This window comes from Chiloscyllium plagiosum, unplaced genomic scaffold (assembly GCF_037043375.1).
Source record: "Chiloscyllium plagiosum isolate Xiang-an unplaced genomic scaffold, Cpla_swu_hap1 HiC_scaffold_26, whole genome shotgun sequence".
NCBI lineage: Eukaryota > Metazoa > Chordata > Chondrichthyes > Orectolobiformes > Hemiscylliidae > Chiloscyllium > Chiloscyllium plagiosum.
This window is the reverse complement of record NW_028270164.1, coordinates 48698074-48724197: the sequence shown is the minus strand read 5'-3', so window position 1 is coordinate 48724197 and position 26124 is coordinate 48698074. Positions and strand designations below refer to the sequence as shown.

At 44.3% G+C, this 26124-nt stretch overlaps 1 protein-coding gene across 11 annotated transcripts in view; it reads left to right on the top strand.

Moving 5' to 3' along the window:
* LOC122563303 (transcriptional enhancer factor TEF-5-like) overlaps positions 1-23929 on the top strand; it is a 252424-nt gene extending 228495 nt beyond the window's left edge. For 8 of the 11 annotated variants that reach the window (XM_087973689.1, XM_087973688.1, XM_087973693.1 and 5 more), the window contains 6 exons: positions 2305-2366; positions 6077-6210; positions 9680-9853; positions 12302-12442; positions 13438-13590; positions 17148-23929. In XM_087973689.1, coding sequence (XP_087829815.1) covers positions 2305-2366; positions 6077-6210; positions 9680-9853; positions 12302-12442; positions 13438-13590; positions 17148-17261 — 778 coding nt within the window. In that variant the 3' untranslated portion in view covers positions 17262-23929. The remainder of the gene's footprint in view (positions 1-2304; positions 2367-6076; positions 6211-9679; positions 9854-12301; positions 12443-13437; positions 13591-17147) is intronic. The other 3 variants (XM_087973691.1, XM_043717018.2, XM_087973696.1) reach the window with 1 other exon arrangement.
* Positions 23930-26124: the final 2195 nt, after the last annotated feature.

The following is a 26124-nucleotide window of genomic DNA, read 5'->3' as shown; positions in this document are numbered from 1 at the left end:
TGTTGCAAATGTACCAGCCTCTGGCAGTTCATTCCATACACGTACCACCATCTGCGTGAAAACGTTGCCCCTTAGGTCTCTTTTATATCTTTCCCCTCTCACCCTAAACCTATGCCCTCTAGTTCTGGACTCCCCAACACCAGGGAAAAGACTCTATAAGGTCACCCCTCAGTCTCTGACGCTCCAGGGAAAACAGCCCCAGCCTGTTCAGCATCTCCCATTGCTCAGTTCCTCCAACCCTGGCAACATCCTTGCAAATCTTTTCTGAACCCTTTCAAGTTTCACAACATCTTTCTGATAGGAAGGAGACCAGAATTGCACACAATATTCCAACAATGGTCTAACTAATGTCCTGTACAGCCGCAACATGACCTCCCAACTCCTGTACTCAAAACTCTGACCAATAAAGGAAAGCATACCAAACGCCTTTTTCACTATCCTATCTACCTGCGACTCCACTTTCAAGGAGCTATGAACCTGCACTCCAAGGTCTAGTTGTTCAGCAACACTCCCTAGGACCTTACCATTAAGTGTATAAGTCCTGCTAAGATTTGCTTTCCCAAAATGCAGCACCTCGCATTTATCTGAATTAAACTCCATCTGCCACTTCTCAGCCTATTGGCCCATCTGGTCAAGATCCTGTTGTAATCTGGAGGTAACCCTCTTCGTTGTCCACTACACCTCCAAGTTTGGTGTCATCTGCAAACCTACTAACTGTACCTCTTATGCTCGCATCCAAATCATTTATGTAATTGACAAAAAGTAGAGGGCCCAGCACCGATCCTTGTGGCACTCCACTGGTCACAGGCCTCCAGTCTGAAAAACAACCCTCCACCAGCACCCTCTGTCTTCTACCTTTAAGCCAGTTCTGTATCCAAATGGCTAGTTCTCTCTTTATTCCATGAGATCTAACCTTGCTAATCAGTCTCCCATGGGGAACCTTGTCGAATGCCTTACTGAAGTCCATATAGATCACATCTACCGCTTTGCCCTCATCAATCTTCTTTGTTACTTCTTCAAAAAACTCAATCAAGTTTGTGAGACATGATTTCCCAAGCACAAAATCATGTTGACTATCCCTAATCAGTCCTTGCCTTTCCAAATACATTTACTTCCTGTCCCTCAGGATTCCCTTCAACAACTTGCCCACCACTGAGGTCAGGCTCAACGGTCTATAGTTCCTGGCTTGTCCTTACCACCCTTCTTAAACAGTGGCACCGTGTTATCCAACCTCCAGTCTTCCGGCACCTTACCTGTGACTATCTATGATACAAATATCTCAGCAAGAGGCCCAGCAATCACTTCCCTAGCTTCCCACAGAGTTCTCGGGTACACCTGATTAGGTCCTGGGGATTTATCCACCTTTAACCGTTTCAAGACATCTAGCACTTCCTCCTCTGTAATCTTGACATTTTGCAAGATGTGACCATCTATTTCCCTACAGTCTATATCTTCCATATCCTTTTCCACAGTAAATCCTGATGCAAAATACTCATTTAGTATCTCCCCCATTTCAGTGGCTCCACACAAAGGCCGCCTTGCTGATCTTTGAGGGGCCCTATTCTCTCCCTAGTTACCCTTTTGTCCTTAATGTATTTGTAAAAACCCTTTGGATTCTCCTTAATTCTATTTGCCATTCTCCTTGCTCCCCAGGTCTGGGATTTGATTCCATGTGAAAGTACAGAGTCATGTAAAACCTGACCTTTGCGACCTTTGGCCTAAAAAACTTACTGTCTCATTTATTTTACCTAAAAGCTGATTCCAGTTTAAATAACTACACTGAGGCTGGTATCCCGTCACTAAGTCACCCGTTATTTACATGTGCACTGTACATGGGCTCCGATCAGTCCCTACACTGAGGAGACTCTCTCAATCTCCTGTTTATATCTGTCAGCCAGGGCTCCCTTGTTAACAACCCCAATCAGGGATCTCATAGTCAAAGAGATCCACTTGGTTCTGGTTCCAGTCACTCTACCAGTCTTTCAAGGATTAAAGGCCAATCATCTCAAGCTATAATTTCTCCAATCCCATCAAACACCTCAATTCATTATTCATTCAAAATTGTAGCAGACTGAAGCCTCTCAATGGTAGGTAAGGATGTCCAAAGGTCGAAGGTCAGGAGGTCTGCCTTACAGCTGAGATCAGAAACTGACCCAAGATGCCTGAGTCCTCTTGGATTGGGCCATGGAGAATGTCTGGAGCATTGGGCTATTCTGTTGTTGAACTGTGCTGTTCCTCACCACCACCACCACCAGGACTGTTTGCAGGCACTAACCCACTTGTCTCGTTTCATTCCTTTTGCAGTGTGAAGCCATTCGCCCAACCATCATACCCCATTCAGCCAGCAGTACCACCATCCATCGCAAGTGAGTACACCATGAGCCATATGTGTTAAGGTGCAGAGTCTTGAAGCCAGATTTGTCCCAGCAAGCAGGTTCGGAAGATTTCATCCATGTTCCTTGTGTGCACAGTTTTCTGAAGAGTTCAATCTCTTTCTCATCCTGTACTCTGAATCTATTGGTCTATACATTTTGGAATGGGTTGGGTGCAGAATACAAATGTGGGATAAATTTAAACCATTTGGATGTTGAACAAATGTCATTGGGTTGGAATACAAAGGGGGAAGAAATTATATTATGTGCAACTTCAGCTAGAGACTAGATTGCTAGTTGGGTTCAGAAAAGATTCACCAGGATATTGCCAGGGTTGGAGAGTTTGAGTTTTAGGGAAAGGCTGAATACACTGGGGCTATTTTCTCTCTCCTGTCAGAGGCTGAAGGGGTCACCTGATAGGGGTTTATAAAATCATGAAGGGGCATGGATAGGGTAAATGGCCAAGGTAGGGATAGGGGAGTCCAAAACTAGAGGGGCATAGGTTTTGGGCGAGAGGGGAAAGAATAATTGGGACCTAAGGGGCAACCTTTTCACACAGAGGGTGGTGCGTGTATGGAATGAACTGCCAGAGAAAGAGAGAGAGAAGGTGGTGGAGGCTGGTACAAAGACAACATTTACAAGGCATCTGGATGGATACATGAATAGGAAGGCTTTAGAGGAATGGACCAAGTGCTGGCAAATGGGACTAGATTAGTTTAGAATATTTGGTCGGCGTGGATGAGTTGGATCCAAGGGGTCTATTTTCGTGCTGTATATCTCTGTTACTCTATGACTCTATTGAGATCTGGAAGCTGCCCTTCAAGGAGGTATGTTGGGCATTGGTATGACAGACCCAAGGCGACGTTCCCCAGTTATGAGTGATTCAAATGAGAAACCCCCACATTATCAGGCACCTGGCTGAGGGGGGATCAACTGTCTCCCCTTCTTCAATCACCCAACCCTTCTGTTGGTCACCAGGTTGCTTTATGAAGGATTCTGTCCCTTGTGGGGGCCTTTGTCCCAGACCAAATGAATTTATCTTTTCAAAAGAGCCGATGTAACCAGGCTTTTGTGAGTTTTAAAAGTGAGTTTATTTGAAGAAGAAATAATAATGCAACATGCAAACACATAGACTAGTAATGAGAAGTCAGCCCAAGGACCGATAAGATTCAAAAGGTCTTGGGTTTTGGTGAACTTTGTGTGGTTGCTTTTGAGATTTGATTTTACAGATTGTTTGAAGTCCTTTGTCCTGGTTCCTTTCGACATTGTTTGGATGGAACCTCTCATAATGAGAGAGTTTCTGCACCTTTCCTTACCTACAGTGCAGAGGTGTTTGATGGTAGTACTCAAAGCTGTAACCTTCACACCACACTAGCCCCCACATTTGGGCACCAAGCTACAAAACTGCCCAGCCCAGGGTTAAAGCTCGCTCTTCAGCCTCTGCCTGTCTATTCTTGAAAGGGGAAAATGCAAATATTCTCTCACACAGACTGTGGTCATTTTTTCCCCCTTATTAGATGCTTACAGGAAATTACAGTTCAGTTTCTGCTTTTGTCATATCAACTGTTGTGACTTTCCAACATTCCTCTCCAGACAGCCACAGATTTACATACACTGTCATTTTGGCTGCACCTCAACAAAATGTTGGAAGTTAAATGTTTAATATGTCTGTAGGTGACCCAGGTTCATGATCCATGGTGTGACACCTTGGAAGGGATGGAATGTAGATTAACCACAATGTTACCAGACTAACTAAGCTGGGTCAATTATAAGTGTCAAAAAGAAGATGTTTCATTGTGATGAGAATTACAAGTCGAAGGTGGGTAAATGTGGTCAAGATATAGATCAGCCATGATCCATTTGACTGTCACAAAAAAAAGGCTTAATGTTTGCAAGAAGATGCAAAATGGGACCTGGGTGTTTATTTGGGTCTTGCATCTGCTTCCAGTGGGGAATTGATTAAACAAATGATTTGAGTGTGTTTGAGCCCATAATGGGCATGGAGAAGGTTCCTGTGCACAGGAATAGTGGGGTTTTGAAGCTAGAGGGCCCATGAACCTTGCAGGTCCCGATAGCAGCAGGACAAGGTAAACAACACAGACACTGCCCCAAGAAGATGAAGACCCCTTTCACAAACTCTGATAAGAAGTAGAGAGAGAACAGCCAGCTAACTCCCTCGGGTTGGGCCTGAGTTCTGGGACCCCCCCCCTAGCTGCTGACTTTAGGCTTTACCTCTTCCCAAACCAACATGAAGGGCAGTTTCTTGGGTCTTGGCACTCCTCCCATCACAGTCAGTTTCCTAACTTTACCCTTAACAAGGCTCTTAGCGACATTAATTGCCTGTCTACCTTGGAGGGTCAAGATTTCCCAGGCTGTGAGACCATGTCAGCCTGAACAGCCAATGTCAGGAAAAAAGACAGAAATTGCTGGAAAAGCTCAGCAGGTCTGGCAGCATCTGTGAAGAGAAGCCAGAGTTAACGTTTTGGTCTGGTGATTCTTCCTTGATAGTGTCAGAAACACTATTCTGATACTGACCACCAGCAGGAGCCAATATGTGCTGTATTTATCCCCTCAGCCTTAGTTTCCAATCTCTAGGGAACCAGAAAACACCACAAGGTTTTGGTATTGACCAGCCCTCCAGGATGTCCTGCGATCCAGTCCTTTTGGAGGTGACAGTGAGAGAGCTTACCTCTAACGGTGTTACAGCACCACCTATTTCAAAGCACCAGCACTGTTGCATTCTCAAAGACATGGGAATAGATGAACCGATCATGGACAACAAGAAAATTGCTGCAGTCACACTTTGCTGTTGGGCCTTCCAAATATGTTTTCTAACTAAATAATTCATTCACAGGATAGGGGTGTCGCTGGCTGGGCCAGCACTTATCGCCCTTGAGAAGGGGGTGGTGAGCTATCTTCGCAAACCACTGCAGTCCATGTGCTGTAGGTTGACCCACAATGCCCTTAGAGAGGAAATTCTAGGATTATGACTCAGTGACACTGACGGAACAGCAATGTATTTCCAAGATCAGCTGTGAGTTTGGAGAAGAGACTTTGGGGCTGGCACTGTATCAATGGTTAGCACTGCTGCCTCACAGCGCCAAGTTCCCAGGTTCGATTCCAGCCTTGGGTGACTGTGCGAAGTTTGCATGTTCTCCTGTGTTTGCGTGGGTTTCCCCTGGGTGCTCTGGTTTCCTCCCACAATCCAAAGATGTGCAACTGTCCATGCTAAGTTGCCCATAGTGTTCAGGGATGTGTAGGTTAGATGCATTAGTCAGAGGTAAATATAGGGTCAGGGAACGGGTCTGGGTGGGTTACTCTTCGGAGGGTCGGTGTGGACATGTTGGGCCAAAGGGCCTGTTTCTACACTTTAGGGATCCTATATACTTCTATTAAAGTCAGGATGGTGTGTGGCTTGGAGGGGAACTTGCAGAGGGTGATGTTCCCATGTGTCTGCTGCCCTTGTCCTTCTAGGTGGAAGTGGTCATGCGTTTTGGAAGGTGTTGTCTAAGGAGCCTTGGTGCACTGCTGCTGTGTATCAAGTAGATGGTACACACTGCTGCCTTTCTGCATTGGTGATGGGCAGAGTGAATGTTGAAGATTTCTAAGGTCATTTGGAACGTGGCAAGAAAAGAAAGTTCTGCTCAACTGAAAGTTAACACTGAAACAATGTGGGGCTTAACTTCATTGTTTTGTTTCTTCAGCAGGTTATGAACCGTTGGGCCCTCTCTCACCACCTGCGACTATCCCAGTGTGGCAGGACCGAACCATCGCCTCCACTAAACTCAGATTGCTGGAGTACTCTGCTTTTGTGGAGGTGCAGCGAGACCCAGACACGGTAGGCAGCCGCCTCTCAATCCCCCCCAAATTCTTCGATTACTGTATGTCGATAGGCAGAGCTTTTTTCTGGTTCCCTCACTGGAAGGAGGAGGTCACCGGTCCTTGTCAAAGGCACTCCCTCTACCCAGGTTGAGAGAAAGAGTGTGTTTCTATAGCACTGTTTCCAACCTCTGGATTCCTCAAACACAAACGGGCAATGGAGTTCTTTGGAAGTTGCACAGTCGGAATGTACACAAGAATCCATAAACCGCAGTGTGACTGTGAGCAGATTGTCTGTTTCTTACTGATGTGGGTTGAGCATTGAACATTGGCTGGGACCCAAAGGGAAGAGGTCCCCAGCCATTTATCCACAGAGATCTTTTACAGTGAGCTGAGAGATCAGACAGAGCCTTGGAAACATGACACTGTCACTGCCTCACTAGACTGGCAGCCTTGAGGCTGTGTTCAGTCTCAGCCTCCTCACTTCGGGGTGAGAGGGTTGCTCACTGAGCCATTACTGCGATCTTAATATCCTGCCTCTCATACACTCACTCACTCACTCTGTCCCACTCTCACACACAGCAATAGTGCCCCGACACACACACACACACACAGAGCGACACTGTCCCTGACTTGAGCTCAATGGCCTTGACCCAGATCCTCCCTGTCCTCACCCACTCTCAAACTAATGCCTCAAATTATTATCCTGTCCCAAGTACTGTGTTGGGGGATGTAGAGCAATACAGATGTACAGCATGGAAACAGACCCTACAGTCCAACTCGTTCATGCCAACCAGATATCCTAAATTAATCTAGTCCCATTTGTCAGCATTTGGCCCATATCCCTCTAAACCCTTCCTATTCATACACACATCCAGATGCCTTTTAAATGTTGTAATTGTACAGCCTCCCCCACTTTCTCTGGCACCTCATTCCATACACACACCACCCTCTGTGAGCAAATGTTGCCCCTTAGGTCCCTTTTAATCTTTCTCCTCTCACTCTAAAACTGTGCCATCTAGTTTTGGACTCCCCCATCCCAGGGAAAAGACTTATCCATGCCCCTCATGATTTTTTAGACCTCTATAAGGTCACCCCTCAGCCTCTAACATTCCAGGGAAAACAGCCCCTCCCTATAGATGAAACCCTCCAACCCTGGAAAGATCCTTATAAATCTTTTCTGAACCCTTTGAACTTGCACAACATCCTTCCTATAGCAGGGGGACCAGAATGGCACACAATATTCCAAAAGTAGCCTAATCAATGTCCTGTACAGCTGCAACATGACCTCCCAACTCCTATACTCAATGCTCTGACTAATAACGGAAAGCATACCAAACGCCTTCTTCACTGTTCTATCTACCTGCGACTCCACTTTCAAGGAGCTATGAACCTGCGCTCCAAGGTCTCTTCTTTCAGCAACACCCCCCCCAAAGACCTTACCATTAAGTGGATCAGTCCTGCCCTGATTTGCCTTTCCAAAATGCAGCACCTCACATTTATCTAAATTAAACTCCATCTGTCACTCCTCAGCCCATTGGCCCATCTGATCAACATCTCATTGTACGCTGAGGTAACCTTCTTCGCTGTCCACTACACCTCCAATTTTAGAGTCACCTGCAAACTTAACTACTGTACATCCAAATCCTTTATATAAATGACAAAAAGTAGTGAACCCAGCACCAATCCTTGTGGCACTCCACTGGTCACAGGCGTCCAGTCTGAAAAACCCTCCCCCACCACCTTCTACCTTTTAGGCCAGTTCTGTATCCAAATGTTCTCCTTGTATTCCATGTGTCTAACCATGCTAACCAGTCCACCATGAGGAACTTGTCGAATGCCTTGCTGAAGTCCATACAGATCATGTCTACCACTCTGCCCTCATCAGTCACCTTTGTTACTTTTTTTAAAAACTCAAATCAAGTTAGTAAGACATGATTTCCCACGCAACTTGATTGAATTGAAATGCTTGTACAGTGCTTATGTACTTTCCTGAATGCTCCTGATTTTTTGTTACATACTGAACATCCTTTTGAAAATTCTCCCTGAAACAAGAATTTGCCTTTGAATTCTGCTGGGAATTAGCTGTGAAATTCACCAAGGCCCACTATGCTTCGGATGACCCACTACTCTCGACCTGACTGTGCTTTCTCAGTGTCATGTCTGTGTACCTGCTTTCAGTTTGTGTGCAAGCAGAACTTCACCCTGCTTTATCTCAAAACCCAACCTTAATTAGTATTTCCAACCTTGATTTTGCCACCATTTATCTCCAGTTTCTTCCTCCCATTTCTTGAGTTGCAGAAACTCTTGAGACTATTTTGTACCTGTACAATGTAAAAAGACAAATGAGCATTAGAGAGAATGACTTTCACATAAGTGGCACCTTCTGACCACCCCAAAACACTTTGCTGTGAAAGACATTTTTCAAAAGTGTAATCATTGCAGTCACGCAGGAAGATGCAGTATTATGATTTTGTGGATTTAAGAAGTATACAGTATTCTGTCCTGTTTTTTTTGTATGAAAAATGGTTGAGAAAGAGGTGCCGAGCAGTCTGCTCCAAAGCAGTGAGGCCTTGCAGTTTTTTGTCCTAAATTCACAACAGTAGAAGCAGCCTGAATGGGTGGAGTCAAACTCCCAAATAACCAGGATTTTTATTTTTAGTTTTCAGTGGCAGTTGCTGCTGGGCTCGGAAGCTGTTTTTCCTCTCTCTGTTACAGTTAAAAGCTGGGGTTCTGTTCCCACTGCTAGAATTACAAGTGAGACAATCTATTTTACTGTATTTGCCTTTTGCCAAGGCTATGCTTCTGGGATGTTACAATGTTGGAACAGTTACTGTGTATGAGTAAACTAATCTATTATGCTGTTACCTTTCCCAATAGAGTTAGGTTATTCCAATTTATTCTTTCTTTTGTTGTCTTTTAACTGTAGTGTGTGAGTACAGTGTGTTTTGCTTCAAGACTGGTAGTTTGACCAATCAAATTGCATCTGGAATGCACTTGCCTTTAAATAAGAAATATTTAGGGTCCAGGCTATCTCTTTGATATGTTTTGATCGGGTTTGGTCTAGTCAGTAACACCAGCACCCATTTGTACAGCAGTAAGATCAATGACCAGGGAATCTGGTTAAAGTACTGGTCCGGGGTTGAAATGTTGGCCAAGACATCTGGGAAAGCACTTTCTTTTTTAAGTAGAATCACAGGATGTGGACATCACTGGCTACGTCAACATATAGTGCTCATCCCGAGTTGCACTTATGAATATGGCTTGTACCACTCTGGGACCTTTTTATGTTTACCTGAGGGGAAAGTTTGAGGCTTTGGTTTAATCTGTCAGTCGCAAATATGTCTGCAAGTGTCTGGAGTGCCCCTGAGCCCAGGAGCCTCCAATTCAGGCATGTGGGTTCACTGAATGAGCCACAACGGAATGGAGGTCAAGGTGGTCTTTGGCAGGAAGTGATGAAGTAACTCACTTCCTTTCTTTGTTTGCAGTATAACAAGCACCTCTTCGTTCACATTGGTCAGACAAACCCATCCTACAGCGACCCATTACTGGAAGCCGTGGATATCCGTCAGATCTACGACAAATTCCCAGAGAAAAAGGGCGGGTTGAAGGAGTTGTTTGAGAAAGGACCACAGAACGCCTTCTTCTTAGTAAAGTTCTGGGTAAGGCTTCCCTTCCTTCTCACCCTCTGTCTCTGTTTGTGTGGACTGTATGGTTGCTGTTACCTTCTGATCTGTTGATCTTATGGACTCAAAGTGAGACTTGGTTGGTGTTGTGGACCTGAACAACCCTGTTTTAATCAGTTTTGGTTGGGTGGGGGGTGGTGTCAGTTACCTCAGTTGGCTACAGCTGACACATGTGGTGAAAAATAAAGCCATAGTGTGGGTTCAGTCTCTATCCCAGCTGTGGTAGTTTAGAAAGGCCTGCCTCCTCATTTTACTCTACGTTTGTGAAGTGGCTCACCTCAAGCTGTACATAACTATTTATCACTCTGCAGAGGGATGCCTTTATCGTCTATGGCTCCTTTCTTAACATCTGTAGAATTCCTATAGTGTGGAACAACGCTTTTCGGCCCATTGAGTCCACAATGACCCTCCGAAAAGCATGTACCCAGACCCACACCATCCCTGTAACCCTGCATTTCCCAAGGTTAACCCACCTAGCCTGCACGTCTGTTGGCACAATGGGCAATTTAGCTTGGCCAATTCACCTGACCTGCACATCATTGGACTGTGGCAGGAAACTAGAGCACCTGGGGGAAACCCACGTAGACACAGGGAGAATGTGGAAATTCCACACAGACATTCGCCAGAGGGCGGAATCAAACCTGTGTCCCTGGCACTGTGAGGCAGCAGTGCTAACCACTGAGCCGCCTGATTTCAGTTGGGTTCGTGCTGACATGAAACATCACTGGGCAAAGGAACAGCATGAATTAGCAACAACAATTTGTATTTAATTAGTGCCTTTTACATGGTGCAACATTGCAGGAAGCTCCACTAAAGCGTAATTCATCAAACTTAGCACTGAATTCCCACCCTGCTTCCCGAGTAACTCTCTTCCTGCTGTCAGCAATGGATCTAGTCTCATTTTCAGATTGTGAATCAAGCCCCCAGCAATGCAACAATGAGGTTACAATGTCTGGCATCTGCGGGTGAAGTGTTAGTGACCGAGACAATGGAGGAAACCTCATTGCTTCCTGCCAAAGACCACCTTGACAGGAATATCAGACGGTGGCAGTGAAAATCTGACCCAATCCTCCTTCAGTTTTTGGCTTTAACAAGGGACTGAGTTATATTCCCAAGGTGTGTTTGATATTTTCATATTGAAATTAAATTTTTCATATTCAAATTTAATTCAAGTGCCTGGGCTGGAACTTGCCAGGGCACAAGAACCTGGTAGCTAAAGTCATGTGAAAGAGACCACCCTTTCCAACAATACTTCTGGGCCTAGAGAAGCAATAATCTTGCAGGTTCCCAAAGCTAACCTGCCTTTCTTCTGATCAATCTCTCTGTCTGTCTCTCTTACTCTCTGACCATCCAGAAAATCATAACCCACTTTGCCACCAAATCCCAGAAATTTTTTTTATGAACAGCCTGTCATCTCGCCAACCCACCACCACTTTCCACTCCTCAACCAATATGGCGTCGCCCTGACCCACAATCTCTCCCTCCCTCCTCCCAGAATAGAGCCTGGTGCAATCGTTTGATTTATTTATTTATTGTCGCACGTATCTTGTTACAAGATACAGTGAAAAATATTATACAGTGTCACCAGTCTCCAGCCCCATCTTTAAACACAGAAGAAAGACCAAAATGAAGAACATAAACGCAGAAAAGTGAAGAAATAACGGAAGTTCCAACTTTGTAATCCTATATCAGTCAGGCCCTCAATCTCTGGCTGCCAGTTGGGAAATGGAGCAAAAGGATTTGAAAGTGGTCGAAAACCAACAGAATCTCTGGGGGACCCACATCCATGGGTTGTCCTACCTTTTCCTATAAATGTAAGGATCAAGGTGGAATGGTCTGTTGTACTATGTTCAGTATATCAACAGGTGGCGCTCATGTGTAAGATTGCAGACTGAAACACTGGCGATAGCAAATAAACAGATTAGTCCCACTTTGTAGGAGCTCATGTGTTGCAACCTCATCTCAGCCTCTCTAAAGACTTATCAAAGATCAAATTCCACTGCTCAAGAAGGAAGGAAGAGAGGAAAAATTGAAACTACAGGCCAGTCAACCTGATGCCAGTAGTAAGAAAGGAATTATAATCCACTATTGAGGACACAGTAACAGGGAACTTGGAAAACTGTAAAGGATTCAGCATAGACATTGACTTATAGAAGGAAAATTGCGTATGACAAATCTATGAAAATTTTTTTGCATTTGTAACCTGTTTCCCTAACTGTGGGATGCAACCAGTTTGTTCCTTAAAACTGATCTCTTTTATCAAAAGTGTTCACCACCTTTCATCATATCTTCCTCACATGGTTCGGTGTCAAACTTTGTTTGGAAACGGTCCTGTGAAAGATGCTGGGGCAGTGAAAGTGCTGTCTGAATGGGAGTTGTTGTTGGTGTTATCCAGTGCCTCATTCTGTGCCTCTGTCTCCTCAGGCGGACCTTAACAGCAACATCCAGGATGGGCCAGGAGCTTTCTACGGAGTCAGCAGCCAGTACACCAGCTCTGAGAACATGACCATCACCTGCTCCACTAAAGTCTGCTCTTTTGGAAAACAAGTCGTGGAGAAAGTGGAGGTGAGCGGCTATTCGAGCATAAAAACAACACCCAAGAAATGAGTTAAAGGGAAGCAGTGTGTTCTTAGAGACGTGAGGGGATGGTGAGGTTGAGGAGCAGGACTTCTTTGTTTTACACGTCTGGATCACTGGGTCCTCCAGTGACCGTCAGACACAGCATTGTCTCCTCATTGAGAACTACAAACCTTACCTTATTCTGTCCAAGGTGCTGCTGCCTCCCCCCACCCCACTATTGTACAGGAGCAATATACCATCTCCATTTCCAATAACAGCCATTGACAGACCCTCTCTTCGGGAGATTACCATTGTTCCCAGTAAGGGGTAACTCTGTGGTGTTGGCTGGCTGGACAAAGAGGGAAGAAATTAAACAAAACCCCTTTAAGTGCGACCAGAAGCATTGTTTGGTGATGATGATACTGGTCTGATAATCGAGCCAGTTTCTTCAGGGATGATGTGTCACTCTGCAGATCAACAGCAGCTTTCTGTGTAAAATTCAGTCCCCTCCAGTGCAAGTGCTTCAACAAAGGCTAATTAATCATCAAGATTAGGTTAGATTACTTAAAGTGTGGAAACAGGTCCTTTGGCCCAACAAGTCCACACCGACCCGCCGAACAGCAACCCACCCAGACCCATTCCCCTACATTTACCCCTTCACCTAACACTACGGGCAATTTAGCATGGCCAATTCACCTAACCTGCACATTTTTGAATTGTGGGAGGAAACCGGAGCACCCGGAGGAAACTCACGCAGACACGGGGAGAATGTGCAAACTCCACACAGACAGTCGCCTGAGGCAGGAATTGAACCCGGGTCTCTAGCGCTGTGAGGCAGCAGTGTTAACCACTGTGCCACCGTGCGGCCTGTTGTGGGACCAAACCAGATCCTGCATCCTTCAGATGTGATTTACTGTTTCTTACACTACAGGTAGATCTCAGCTTCATAGAATCACCGGTTCTATAATGCTTTGTGTCTTCTGTTTCCTGTTGCTCCACAGACAGAATATGCCAGGCTGGAGAATGGAAGGTTTGTGTATCGGATCCACCGCTCCCCAATGTGTGAATACATGATCAACTTCATCCACAAACTCAAGCATTTACCAGAGAAGTACATGATGAACAGTGTGCTAGAGAACTTCACTATCCTGCAGGTATGCACCAGTCTGGTCATCTGCACCCACACCACTCATTCACTGCCACCAACCCTTCGTATTAGTATTAATATAACTTAGTGGTACCAATGAGGGAAAACGCCCACACAAAGTCTTTGACAGATGCAAGTCTTGTTGAACAGGGTGGGTTTATTATCTAATACTAAACAGCAAGTTATAACAGCGTGACATGAAAATCTCTTATAAGACCACCGGCTAAACTCGAGAGTAAGTACATATCACTGTTTAGCTACATGGAACTTACTACTGTATATAGAATACTGGAACTCTATCTAACTCCTCCTAGAAAGGTCCTCTTTCTCCCAATGGGTCAGAGCTTATCTTGTGATGCCAATTAACTCTTTCAGGTACTAACATGCACACAAACAAATACCTGATCTGTGAATGCAGGAGATGGAGACTGCAGTGGTCAAGCCTGCAACATTATGACTGAATGAGCTTACCCCCACTTCCCCAAATAATAGTCATAGAGTCATAGAGTTGTACAGCACGGAAATAGACCCTTCAGTCCAACTCGTCCATGCCCACCAGATATCCCAACCTAATCTAGTCCCACTTGTCAGCATCCCTCCAAACCGTTCCTATTCACATAACCATCCAGATGTCTTTTAAATTTTGAAATTGTACTGGCCTCCACCACTTCCTCTGGCAGGCCATTCCTCACACACTATCCTCTGTGTGGAAAAAGTTGCCCCTTAGGTCTCTTTTATTTCTTTCCCCTCTCACCCTAAACCTATGCCCTCTAGTTCTGGACTCCCCCACCCCAGGGAAAATACCTTGTCTATTTACCTTATCCATGCCCCTCATAATTTTATAAACCTCTATAAGGTCACCCCCTCAGCCTCCAATGCTCCCGGAAAAACAGCCCCAGACTATTCAACCTCTCCCTGTAGCTCAAATCCTCCAACCCTGGCAACATCCTTGTAAATGTTTTCTGAACCCTTTGAACTTTCACAACATCCTTCCTATAGCAGGGAGACCAGAATTGCACACAATATTCCAACAGTGGCCTAACCAATGTCCTGTACAGCCACAACATGACCTCCCAACTCCTGTACTCAATACTCTGACCAATAAAGGAAAGCATACCAAACGCCTTCTTCACTATCCTATCTACCTGCGACTCCACTTTCAAGGAGCTATGAACTTGCACTCCAAGGTCTAGTTGTTCAGCAACACTCCCTAGGACCTTACCATTAAGTGTATAAGTCCTGCTAAAATTTGCTTTCCCAAAATGCAGCATCTCGCATTTATCTAAATTAAACTCCATCTGCCACTCCTCAGCCCATTGGCCCATCAGTCCAGATCCTGTTGTAATCTGAGGTAACCTTCTTCACTGTCCACTACACCTCCAATTTTGGTGTCATCTTCAAACTTACTAATGTGTCCCAACTTGTGAACACCTCGTCGATGGTGTATTCAACATGGTGTCCAGACATAAACTCACATCCCCTATCCCTCACGCACTAATATTATTTCAGGAATTAAAATATTACACTGCATGAATCTGCTTGGTAAAACCACTCCTTTTTGAAAAAAAAAGTCATTACTGAGATCAGGGGTTTCCACCTGACCTGTCCCTTTTAAATCAAAGCACCACAATGTTATGGCTTATTCATTATGGCTGATTTCTCTCGTGGGTCAATGGCTGACCCTTTGCATGAAAGAGGCCATTCAGCCCCAAAACTAACTCATCCAACCAGAAAGAATCTACAATTGCATTTTGTATTCAAATGTTATTTCTGGGATTTTTCACCTCATTACTATCAACATCCTAGAGGTGTTACCATTGAACAGAAACTGAACTGGTTTGGCCTTATAAATACAGTGACTACAAAAGCGGGTCAGAGACTAGGGAACACAGCAGTGAATAACTCCCCTCTTGCCTCCCCAGAGTCTGTTCACTGTCTATTAGGCACAAGTCAGGAGTGTCATGGAATACTCCTCACTTGCCTGGAAAAAGAGGTCATTTCTAGAAGTTTCTACAGTGGCCTTTGTCCTATTCTAATGCTCCCTGCTACCTCAGGCCGCTGGCTTCCGGCTCTTCCTGAATTGCCTCAAGGGCTTAAATATCTACCTTGGGTGGTAATGTTCAGGACCAGAAAAGTTCAGATTCGCGTCTGCCATTGATAACTTGCTGGGTTCTGTTTTGCTGGTCATTACCATAAACAACCTGAGACTGTCACATTCAGATTGGAGTTGATCCTCGATGTCCTTTAAACCATCCAGTAGATCCCCTTTTTTCGCCAAATCTCAAATTTGCCTATCCCTGCCAAAATTTAAGTAACGACAAAACTCAACATTTGTGGGCAAAATCTGCAATTTTTAATCTATTTTAAAATGAGCTCCGCACGGATGTATTTCATCACTCATGGGAGTCCTCAGAAATGGAACCCTGTGGATACAGAGCAATGACTGTAATATTGTCTAGGGAAAGCATACCAAACGCCTTCTTCACTATCCTATCTACCTGCGACTCCACTTTCAAGGAGCTATGAACCTGCACTCCAAGGTCTAGTTGTTCAGCAACACTCCCTAGGAAGTTACCATGAAGTGTATAAGTCCTGCTAAAATTTGCTTTCCCAAAATGCAGCATCTCGCATTTATCTGAATTTAACTCCATCTGCCACTCCTCAGCCCATTGGCCCATCTGATCAAGATCCCGTTGTAATCTGAGGTAACCTTCTGACCTGAACCATTTTTTACATATAATGTCACTTTCTCACGTGCTCTTCTTCAAACTCTCCGAAGGAGAAATGTTTTGATAACACAAAATAATGACCAGACTGCACTTGCCATTATCACACAGCTTAAGCCAAACAGAATTTGACCCTTTAGCCCAAGGCTGGGTTTCCATGTAATTCCATTATCTCAATGATGCGTCCTACTGAGGTCAAATGAATGAAGTTGGTGTAGCAGCAATGAGTGTGAATAATCAGTGTCAAATCTTGGGACAGGATGTTAAAGATTTATGTAAGTTATAGAGGTTTATAAAATCATAAGGGAGGGATAGGTAAGGTAGACAGCAAGGGTCTTTTCCTGAAGGTGGGTGAGTTCAAAACAAGGGGGCATATTTTTAAGATGAAAGAAAGTTTTAAAAAGGTAATCAGGGGCAACTTTTTCACCCAGAGAGTGGTTCGTGTGCGGCAGAGGAATTGGTGAATGTAGGTACAATCATAACATTTAAAAGATATTTGGACAGGTACATGAATAGGGAAGGTTTGGAGGGATATGGGCCAAATGCAGGCAATGGAATTAGTTTAGTTTGGGAACATGGTTCAGCACGGACTGGTTGGACTGAAGGGTCTGTTTCTGTGCTGTATGACTGTCGGTGTAAGTTGTTGTTGAACATGGCTAATCAGTTGATGACTGTTTCCCTCTGGCACTTGACCTTGATGTTCCACCCTTCACCTTTGCCCCTGTTCCTGGTCCATTCTCTGACTCCAAGGTGATGCTGGGAAGGTGCTGTGAGGTGACTTTTGTGCTGCACAACTGCGTTTCAGTTCAAGCTCTCCCCTCTCTCTTTTTTTTGCCAGGTTGTGACCAACCGGGACACCCAGGAGACCCTGCTGTGTATAGCGTTTGTATTTGAGGTGTCGACAAGCGAACATGGTGCACAACATCACGTTTACCGGCTGGTGAAGGACTAGGAGCTCACCCCCCACCCCCCCAAAACCTCCCCTACACAGTGGGTGCTACTGCCTGCCATTAATCTACACACCTTGGTGCCTGCTCATTTTTACCAAACGCAAAAAAAATCTATTTTTCACAGAAATACAGATATTTTTACATTCGAACAAATGTAAAAAAAAATGCAAAAAAAAAAGAACTGTTGTGAAGTCAAAAGAACAATATACTGCACTACTTCTGTGAGGGTCATGTATGTGTGTGTGTGTGTTTTAATTTCCTCTCTCCAGAACTCGAGCTCAGTGAGAGGTAATGGTACGGTTTTTCTTCCTTTTTTTAAAAAAGAGAATAATATTTACACTTCAGGGATAGTAAGCATTGGATAAGGATCACTTTCAGAAAGTAATTGTTAATGGGGGCTTGTACGTAGGAACGTTGCCTTCTTACCATAGTTTGTTGGAGGGAGGGGTACAGAGAGTAAAACGCCTCCATTTTGTTTGCTTCTGATCACAAAATGACGGCCGCGCCTTTGTAGTCATTGCCATCCGTCAAGGTGCTTGGTGGAAGTTTGATATCATCACCCCTTCAATTTCTCAAAACAATTCTTTATGGGTGATGGGAGGGCAGGTGACTTGTGTCAAAGTTCCAGGATAATGGGAGTTAATTAGAAGGCTCCCTTCCCAGTTTGCACTTCTCCTTTCTGACAGACCTGATTACATAATAGAAGGTAGACATAATGGGTTTAAAAGATGTGCTGGTTAAAGTGGAGGCTGGCATTATAAAGGGCAGGTTTCCACCGGTGCCCCATTTCCCTTCAGGTTTCAATTTCACGTGAAACTAGTGACTTGCTTTTCCCCCCCAGGTGTGTTCTCGCCTCCAGTATTTGTAAGGTTAGAATGCAAAAGTAGGACAGCTTTTCCCCATCTGATACTCCCCTTCTGAGGGCACTGGCTCAGTTCCATAGACAATAGCTGCCCCCTTGTAGCTGAATTACATGATCATTGTTCATTTGTGCTTCTACAGTGTGAACATGGGCACAGTTTCAACCATAGTGGAACTGCAAATCCAGTTGAGAGATTATGATCAGTTCTCCGCAAAGCAGTTCGACTCTTTATGATGGCAGGTACTGACTTTGGGTATATGAAAGCAAACTAATGAAGTGCAGGAAAGATGTATATATTACCTGCCTCAGTTTTGGCCAGTATTCTCAAAGCAGAGATAAGGCACCTCCAGCTGAGTGAGTTTGTCTGTAGTAGCTAAAAAGAGGCTACTGTTCTGAACTACTGTGACTGGTCCTGCCCTTACCCTGGAGTTCAAAAACTTTTCATGTCAGAAGATACACAGTCGAAACACTCTCTTCTGGATTACTTACTGTGATGATTCAACCAGTGAAAGATAGAAAGGGCCTACATTTATATAGTGTCTTTTATAGCTTTCGAATCCCAATGCACTAAAGTACTTTTGAAGTGCAGTGCCTGTTGTAGTGTATTGAATGTGGCAGCCGATGTGCACACTGCAAATTTGATAAATAGCAAAGTGATACTGAGCAGATCATCTATTGAGTTGGCAGGTCGGCAGATCATGCTGATTGGGGCTCTGTTGGCAGTGGGTATGGTGGATTGGTGTTTGGGCTGAGTTGCAAAAGACTGAAGAGGTGCCTTCTGAATGCCACTAAATGGCTGTACTACACCCTAGAGATTCCAGTTGACTGTAGGGGTTGTTGGAGTGTGATAAAGGATCTGTTCTATCCAATGTCTTCCCCTTGTATTGTTGCAGGGGAACAGGTTCGAACATTGTTGTATTTGAAAAGATGGTAAGAGGGGCTTGTAATGTACTGACCTTTAAGGCTGGAGACTACACTGGAACGTGGGTAGGTAATGGAGATGGGGACAAGTGAAAGGAAACAGGAATTTCAGGAACTATCTGCCGTGTCTCCCACCTTCATCTCCAAACAGCCTCAGTTCCTAACAGGGAGGGAGGCAGGAAGATGAGTAGAGTCTGAGGAGGAGGTTACAGTCCTGACTCAACGGCTTCATTCTAATCAATGGGATAGTGTGTGGGGATTGTTGATTGGTGGAAAGAGGCCATGTTTGAATGCAACGGTTAACACTGTGTTGTCTGGTATGTTTTGGCTGAGGAGAAAGTGTCTTTCCTGCTCCACTTCCTTCCCACGTTTTCAAATCCCATTGGAGAAAGTACCTGGGGGATTAAGTCAGCTTACTCCTGGTATCTGAATCAAAAGGACCCATGATCGGTGTTCAGGGGTTACACAGCTGATTGATTAGACCGTTGCATCAAGAGTGACTTCTGAAAGTCGGTTTTCGCCAGCTGGGCCCAGTCCTTCCCTCAACTTTCAGCAACTGTCAGTGTCTACTTGATCTAATTCTTCCTTCGTTGTGCCCCTTCACTAACCATAACTGCTGCTTTGTGCACCTTTGTGATTGGGGGTGGATTGTGGTAGGAGATTGGAGTATTGTATTTCTGCATGTTCTTAAGAGTTCTTTAGTATAGAGATTGGGTTTTAAGATGCATGTTGCTGACCACATCCAGTCCCACCTTGTCTGAACCCAGAATAACAGAGACCGCCAGCCGCCCACTTTTGTCACTTCCCCTCTTCCCCTTTACGACTAATACAATATAATGCAGTGGCCATGACTGTAACAGAGTGAAATAGGAGCTGTGCAATCAAAGATGTTGTTGAAGTCAGAGATATAGGACATCTCCAGAGTTATTCCCATTTAGTGGTGACAACCTCTACTTCCCCATTCGTTTCAGAAATGGAAGTTAGGGTCATGCTCAAGACTACCCTTTTGTTTTCTTTTGGGATGATTTTAGCAGCAACCATTTTCAGTTGGCACTCCATTGTACCCCTCCCCCCAACTTTCCCTGCCATGAGTTCAGCCAATCATGATGGCCTGGCCTTTTGTATAGAAAGTAGCTGATACTGAGCATGTGAGGATTTTCAGGAGTCACTTTAGGAGCTGACATGAAGATATTAAAGGAATATAGAGTTTGCTCCCCTCTCACCTGTAGTAACATCAACAATAAATGCCGCCATTTTTGGATGAGTCACTCTGTCAGTGTCATTCAGTAGCTTCCCTGAAGATCCCATGCAGTTTAGTTGATGGTTACATTATGACTAGTGGGCCCAAGTTTCAGTCACTGCACTGTGCTGTTGTGCCAACCAGCCTCAGCAAAAGGGATAGTGAGCTTGCCACGATGCCATGGTTAGGGAGCTTCTGTTTGAAATCCCATCACAGTGTGTTGGTGGGTAAAGGCAGAATGAGAATAGAACCACAGTTGCCTGTGATAGTTTATCATCATTCAGTGGCTCAGGTCACATGTGAGGAAAATGGGCACGGGGTCATGTGAGTTGGCGCTCTGTATTCCAGGGGGAAAAAAAAATCAGTACCTTCAGAAACTGGGGAAAAAAATTGGAGACAAGGGGAAGTAAAGTCAACCGTATTTTTAAGTCACTTTACCCACCCAGGCACTACTCAGAACAAATCCAAGAAACGGTAGCTCTCCCCTGCCCGAGGTTCGGCCCATACGAGCATCCATCTATTCTTCTCAGACTTGGCAAAGCCTCCCCCAACCCCCGAACACAAGCAACGTCCGTGAATGACTACCTCTGGAAACATGAGCATGAACAAAGCATCCCAGACAGCAGAAGGGACGGAAGCAGTTGAGAGTCTGTGTACTGGCAGAGAATTGGCTTGCTTTGTAATTTAATTTCTTTCACACCGGAATTAACATTTTCTTATTTTTAAGGATGTAACAAATAGTGGGAGTGGAGGAATTTTAGAAAAGTAGTGGGTTCTTTTCTATATATATATATTCTATATGTATATTATATATATGACATATAAAAGGCACTCAGAGACGATATTCAGGGCATTGTTGCATTTGAGTATCGAAACCTAATTTGTTAGTGATATCACCTAGCACTTAACTCTGCTGTAAATATCATGTACACAATATTTCTTATTGTGGTTGTGCTACCACATTCACATTTACTCCAGTTATTAAAGCCTTTTTGTTAGCCTGGACAGTCAGTATGCTGTTCCTTCCTGTAATATACTCCAGTTTTTGTTTCGCGTTTTTGTAAGGAAATAGGTACATTTATATCTCAAAGTACTTCAGATCCATGTCTCGGGAAGAGGGGCTCAAGCCCAACATGCAAAGCCTGGGTGAAAGTCTTTCTGAATTGGCAGCTGTAAAGAATCTAGAGTTGGTTAGCCTTTTTTTTTTGGGAGACCTCTCTGGTTTCTGCTGAGCACTAAGTTTCTGCTTGTTTGCCTGGCCGTATTACTCAGGACAGTCAGAGGATGTCCAGGCAATTGGAAACTCCCATCACAGAGAGAGTGGGGAGCCTGGTCAAAGTCCAATCCTTTGGAGAACACTCTCAGCCTCTTCAGTTTAGGAACTACAGGCCCCAGTCGAAAGTGCAAGGTTGATATTGCACCCAGAATCTGACTGAGTACATGATTCAGTAGCAACACAGTAGAATCCATCCAAGAGCTCGGATTCATCGATTCCCATGCTGCCCGTTCCTCTGGAAACTTGGCATCTCTGTTTAATGTCCACCGTGCTCAAGGTTAACTGTTCAATACCGTGAAATCAAGAAACAGGGAATAGCTCCCTCCTCAAAATGTGTTGCTCAATCCCTACTCCTTTTGAAAACAACCCTATAAAATATTTAATATGAAAAGGATGGATGGAGGTAAGGACTCATCTGGCCACTGTATGTAGTGACATTGAGAGATTGGCAATTTCACTGGAAATACAATGACATTTGAAATGTCATTGCACATAATGGCCTGAAACATTTCTACCATGGGGTCTCTCTCTCTCTCTCTGGCTTCAGGTGATTGGAAATTATTCAACCCTTGGTTTTCTGCAAGTGCTGTGCTTCTCTTTAATATTTAAAATCAGGACAACAGGATATGTCAATAGGATTTTTTTTGTAGATATATATTTTGAAGAATCTTTGTAATACTACCTGTGAAGGCTGACAAAAAGGACACTCTGTTTTGGAAAAAAAAAATGTCCTTCTTGATCATTGTATTGTATAGGAACATTACCTCCTTGGCCAATAGCAATGGACTGTTTGTTTTCATTATTATTTCCTCTCATGATATTAGGGTGCACAGGCAAAACGTGACTATCTTTAACTCCCAGTATCGTGCTCCACATTCTAGCACGGGGCTTGAGTTCACAAAGGCATGAGTCCATACCAAGTCTGGACAAGCAGAGTGGGGTCACCGTGTCATGGGATGTGGGGGATGTAGTTTGTCATTGTAAGCTTTCTCAGTGGGTCGCACTTGTCTGTGAATTGCTTTCTCCAGAAATTATTCGTTGCAAAATTTGTGGAACCAGTTTTACAAATTCGCTGCAGAATAACAGCACACAAAATTGCAGCAATTCTGTTTTCATGCACTTGTTGAATTTGCATGCATTTAAGTTTGTTAATTCCTCCTGAGAAAAACCAGAATTTTTGTATGTTTTGCAACACTAGCAAGAAAACGAGCGGACCGGATCAATCCTCATCACTTTCAACTTCTTAGAATTCCTCGCTATTCCTTGTCAAGTTCTAAATATAATGGAAGACATTGTCTTTGCTCTCCTCCTCACATCCTCATCGGGATGGGGCCTGGACTCATCAAACTGGATCTGAACTGAGCCCCATGCAATCCTGGGCATCTTGCCTTGAACCCCAAAGCCATCTCTTTCTCCTATTTGCACCTAGAGCTTTAATTAGCTGGAAATCTGTGGGCAGAGGTTGGGAAACTGTAGCCTTTCAACAAGTGTGAATTAAACTGCCAAGCAGTGTTAGGATCAACAGCTTGAGCTATGTGTGGGGGCATAGCCGTAACCGGTAAGTATGATTCCTAATAACATCCATCTGACCCATAAAGGACAAAAAACTTAGATCACTCCAATCAGTGCCTTTTCTTTACTAAACATTTAAAAATGGAGTTCTTCTGTCCTCAGTATTCCTTCCTTTCACCTCCTACACAGTCTTTACAACCTAATCTTCATTAGATCGGATCATTATATACAATGTCGAGCTACTCATTTCAAATACATTGTCTTCCATGACACCTTGTCCATTCGCTATAGCTTTTCCACAACTGATTTTCAACAAGGTGCCTTTGTAATTGAGCGAAGGGGCGTTTCCAGCCAAGCTGAGCCCTGCCACCTTTGTACAGCAATCCCAATAACCCAATCCCGGTGGGAAAACTAAGAGGAGTTCAGCATAAGCAACAAAGTGAGACCCACTGTTGTAAGACTTAGCTGAAGGAGTAAAAATAAAGGCTTTAAGAAACATTTGTATTGTTATGGTAACCGTGAAGGACTTTAACATGCAGGTACTTACAAAAACAAGGGTCAGTGCCCTTTAATGGCAACCCCGAAATTGTGTATTCTTGATGAAGTACAGTACATTTTTGTTTTTATTCCTTAAACCATATTTTGTCACATGGTGGAAAGGTAATTTGAAACAGTAAAGATGTGTTAATGTGTGATGATATTGTTTTTATGTATAATATTTTTTCTGAACTGTGAGGGGGTTTTATTATATATCCATTGCATATGTCCATCAACTTAACCTTGGTGCCTTCAGTGCCCAGATCCTTAAAACAAAATAACAAAACAAAGCAATAAATATTTGATGGTGGTTGTGTCTGGACCTTTCTGCGTAAGTTGTGTTTCATTTATTAAATGATGACCAGAAAGACTCATTCAGCAAGGTACTGGTGATATTACAGACTAAAAAGTAAAACAGTACACTACAGAGTGTGAAGGATACAGAGGTGTACTGGTTACAGTACAGAGTGTGAAGAGTACAGCAGTGTACTGTGTACTGGTTTAAGTACAGAGTGTAAAGGATACAGCGGCATACTCATTACACTACAGAGTGTGAAGGATACAGAGGTGTACTGGGAACAGGACACAGTGTGAAGGGTACAGCGGTGTACTGGTTACAGTACAGAGAGTGAAGAGTACAGCGGTGTACTGGTTACATGACAGATTGTGAACACTAAAGCTGTCTACTGGTTACAGTACAGAGAGTGAAGAGTACAGCGGTGTTCTGGTTACAATACAGAGTGTGAAGAGTACAGCAGTGTACTGTGTACTGGTTTAAGTACAGAGTGTAAAGGGTACAGCGGCATACTCATTACACTACAGAGTGTGAAGGATACAGAGGTGTACTGGGAACAGGACACAGTGTGAAGGGTACAGCGGTGTACTGGTTACAGTACAGAGTGTGAAGAGTACAGTGGTGTACTAGTTACAGTACAGAGTGTGAAGGGTACAGCGGTGTACTGGTTACAGTACAGAGTGTGAAGGGTACAGCGGTGTACTGGTTACAGTACAGAGTGTGAAGAGTACAGCGGTGTTCTGGTTACAGTACAGAGAGTGAAGAGTACAGCGGTGTACTGGTTACAATACAGAGAGTGAAGAGTACAGCGGTGTACTGGTTACAATACAGAGTGTGAAGAGTACAGCGGTGTTCTGGTTACAATACAGAGAGTGAAGAGTACAGCGGTGTACTGGTTACAATACAGAGAGTGAAGAGTACAGCGGTGTTCTGGTTACAATACAAAGTGTGAAGAGTACAGCGGTGTACTGGTTACATGACAGATTGTGAACACTAAAGCTGTCTACTGGTTACAGTACAGAGTTTGAAGGGTACAGCGGTGTACGGGTTACAGTACAGAATGTGAAGAGTACAATGGTGTACTGGTTATAGTGCAGAGTGTGAAGGGTACAGTGGTGTACTGGTTACAGTACAGAGTGTGAAGGATACAGCGGTGAACTGATTACAATACAGAGTGTGAAGAGTACAGCGGTGTACTGGTTACAATACAGAGTGTGAAGGGTACAGCGGTGTATTGGTTACAGTACAGAGTGTGAAGGGTGCAGCGGTGTACTGGTTACAGTACAGAGTTTGAAGGGTACAGCGGTGTACTGGTTACAGTACAGAGTGTGAAGAGTACAGCGGTGTACTGGTAACAGTACAGAGTGTGAAGAGTACAGTGGTGTACTGGTTACAGTACATAGTGTGAAGGGTACAGCGGTGTACGGGTTACAGTACAGACTGTGAAGAGTACAGCGGTCTACTGGTTACAGTACAGAATGTGAAGAGTACAATGGTGTACTGGTTATAGTGCAGAGTGTGAAGGGTACAGTGGTGTACTGGTTACAGTACAGAGTGTGAAGGATACAGCGGTGAACTGATTACAATACAGAGTGTGAAGAGTACAGCGGTGTACTGGTTACAATACAGAGTGTGAAGGGTACAGCGGTGTATTGGTTACAGTACAGAGTGTGAAGGGTGCAGCGGTGTACTGGTTACAGTACAGAGTGTGAAGGGTACAGCGGTGTACTGGTTACAGTACAGAGTGTGAAGGATACAGCGGTGAACTGATTACAATACAGAGTGTGAAGAGTACAGCGGTGTACTGGTTACAATACAGAGTGTGAAGGGTACAGCGGTGTATTGGTTACAGTACAGAGTGTGAAGGGTGCAGCGGTGTACTGGTTACAGTACAGAGTGTGAAGGGTACAGCGGTGTACTGGTAACAGTACAGAGTGTGAAGAGTACAGTGGTGTACTGGTTACAGTACAGAGTGTGAAGAGTACAGCGGTGTACTGGTAACAGTACAGAGTGTGAAGAGTACAGTGGTGTACTGGTTACAGTACAGAGTGTGAAGGGTACAGCGGTGTACTGGTTACAATACAGAGTGTGAAGAGTACAGCGGTGTACTGGTTACATTACAGAGTGTGAAGAGTACAGTGGTGTACTGGTTACAGTACATAGTGTGAAGAGTACAGCGGTGTACTGGTTACAGTACAGAGTGTGAAGGGTACAGCGGTGTA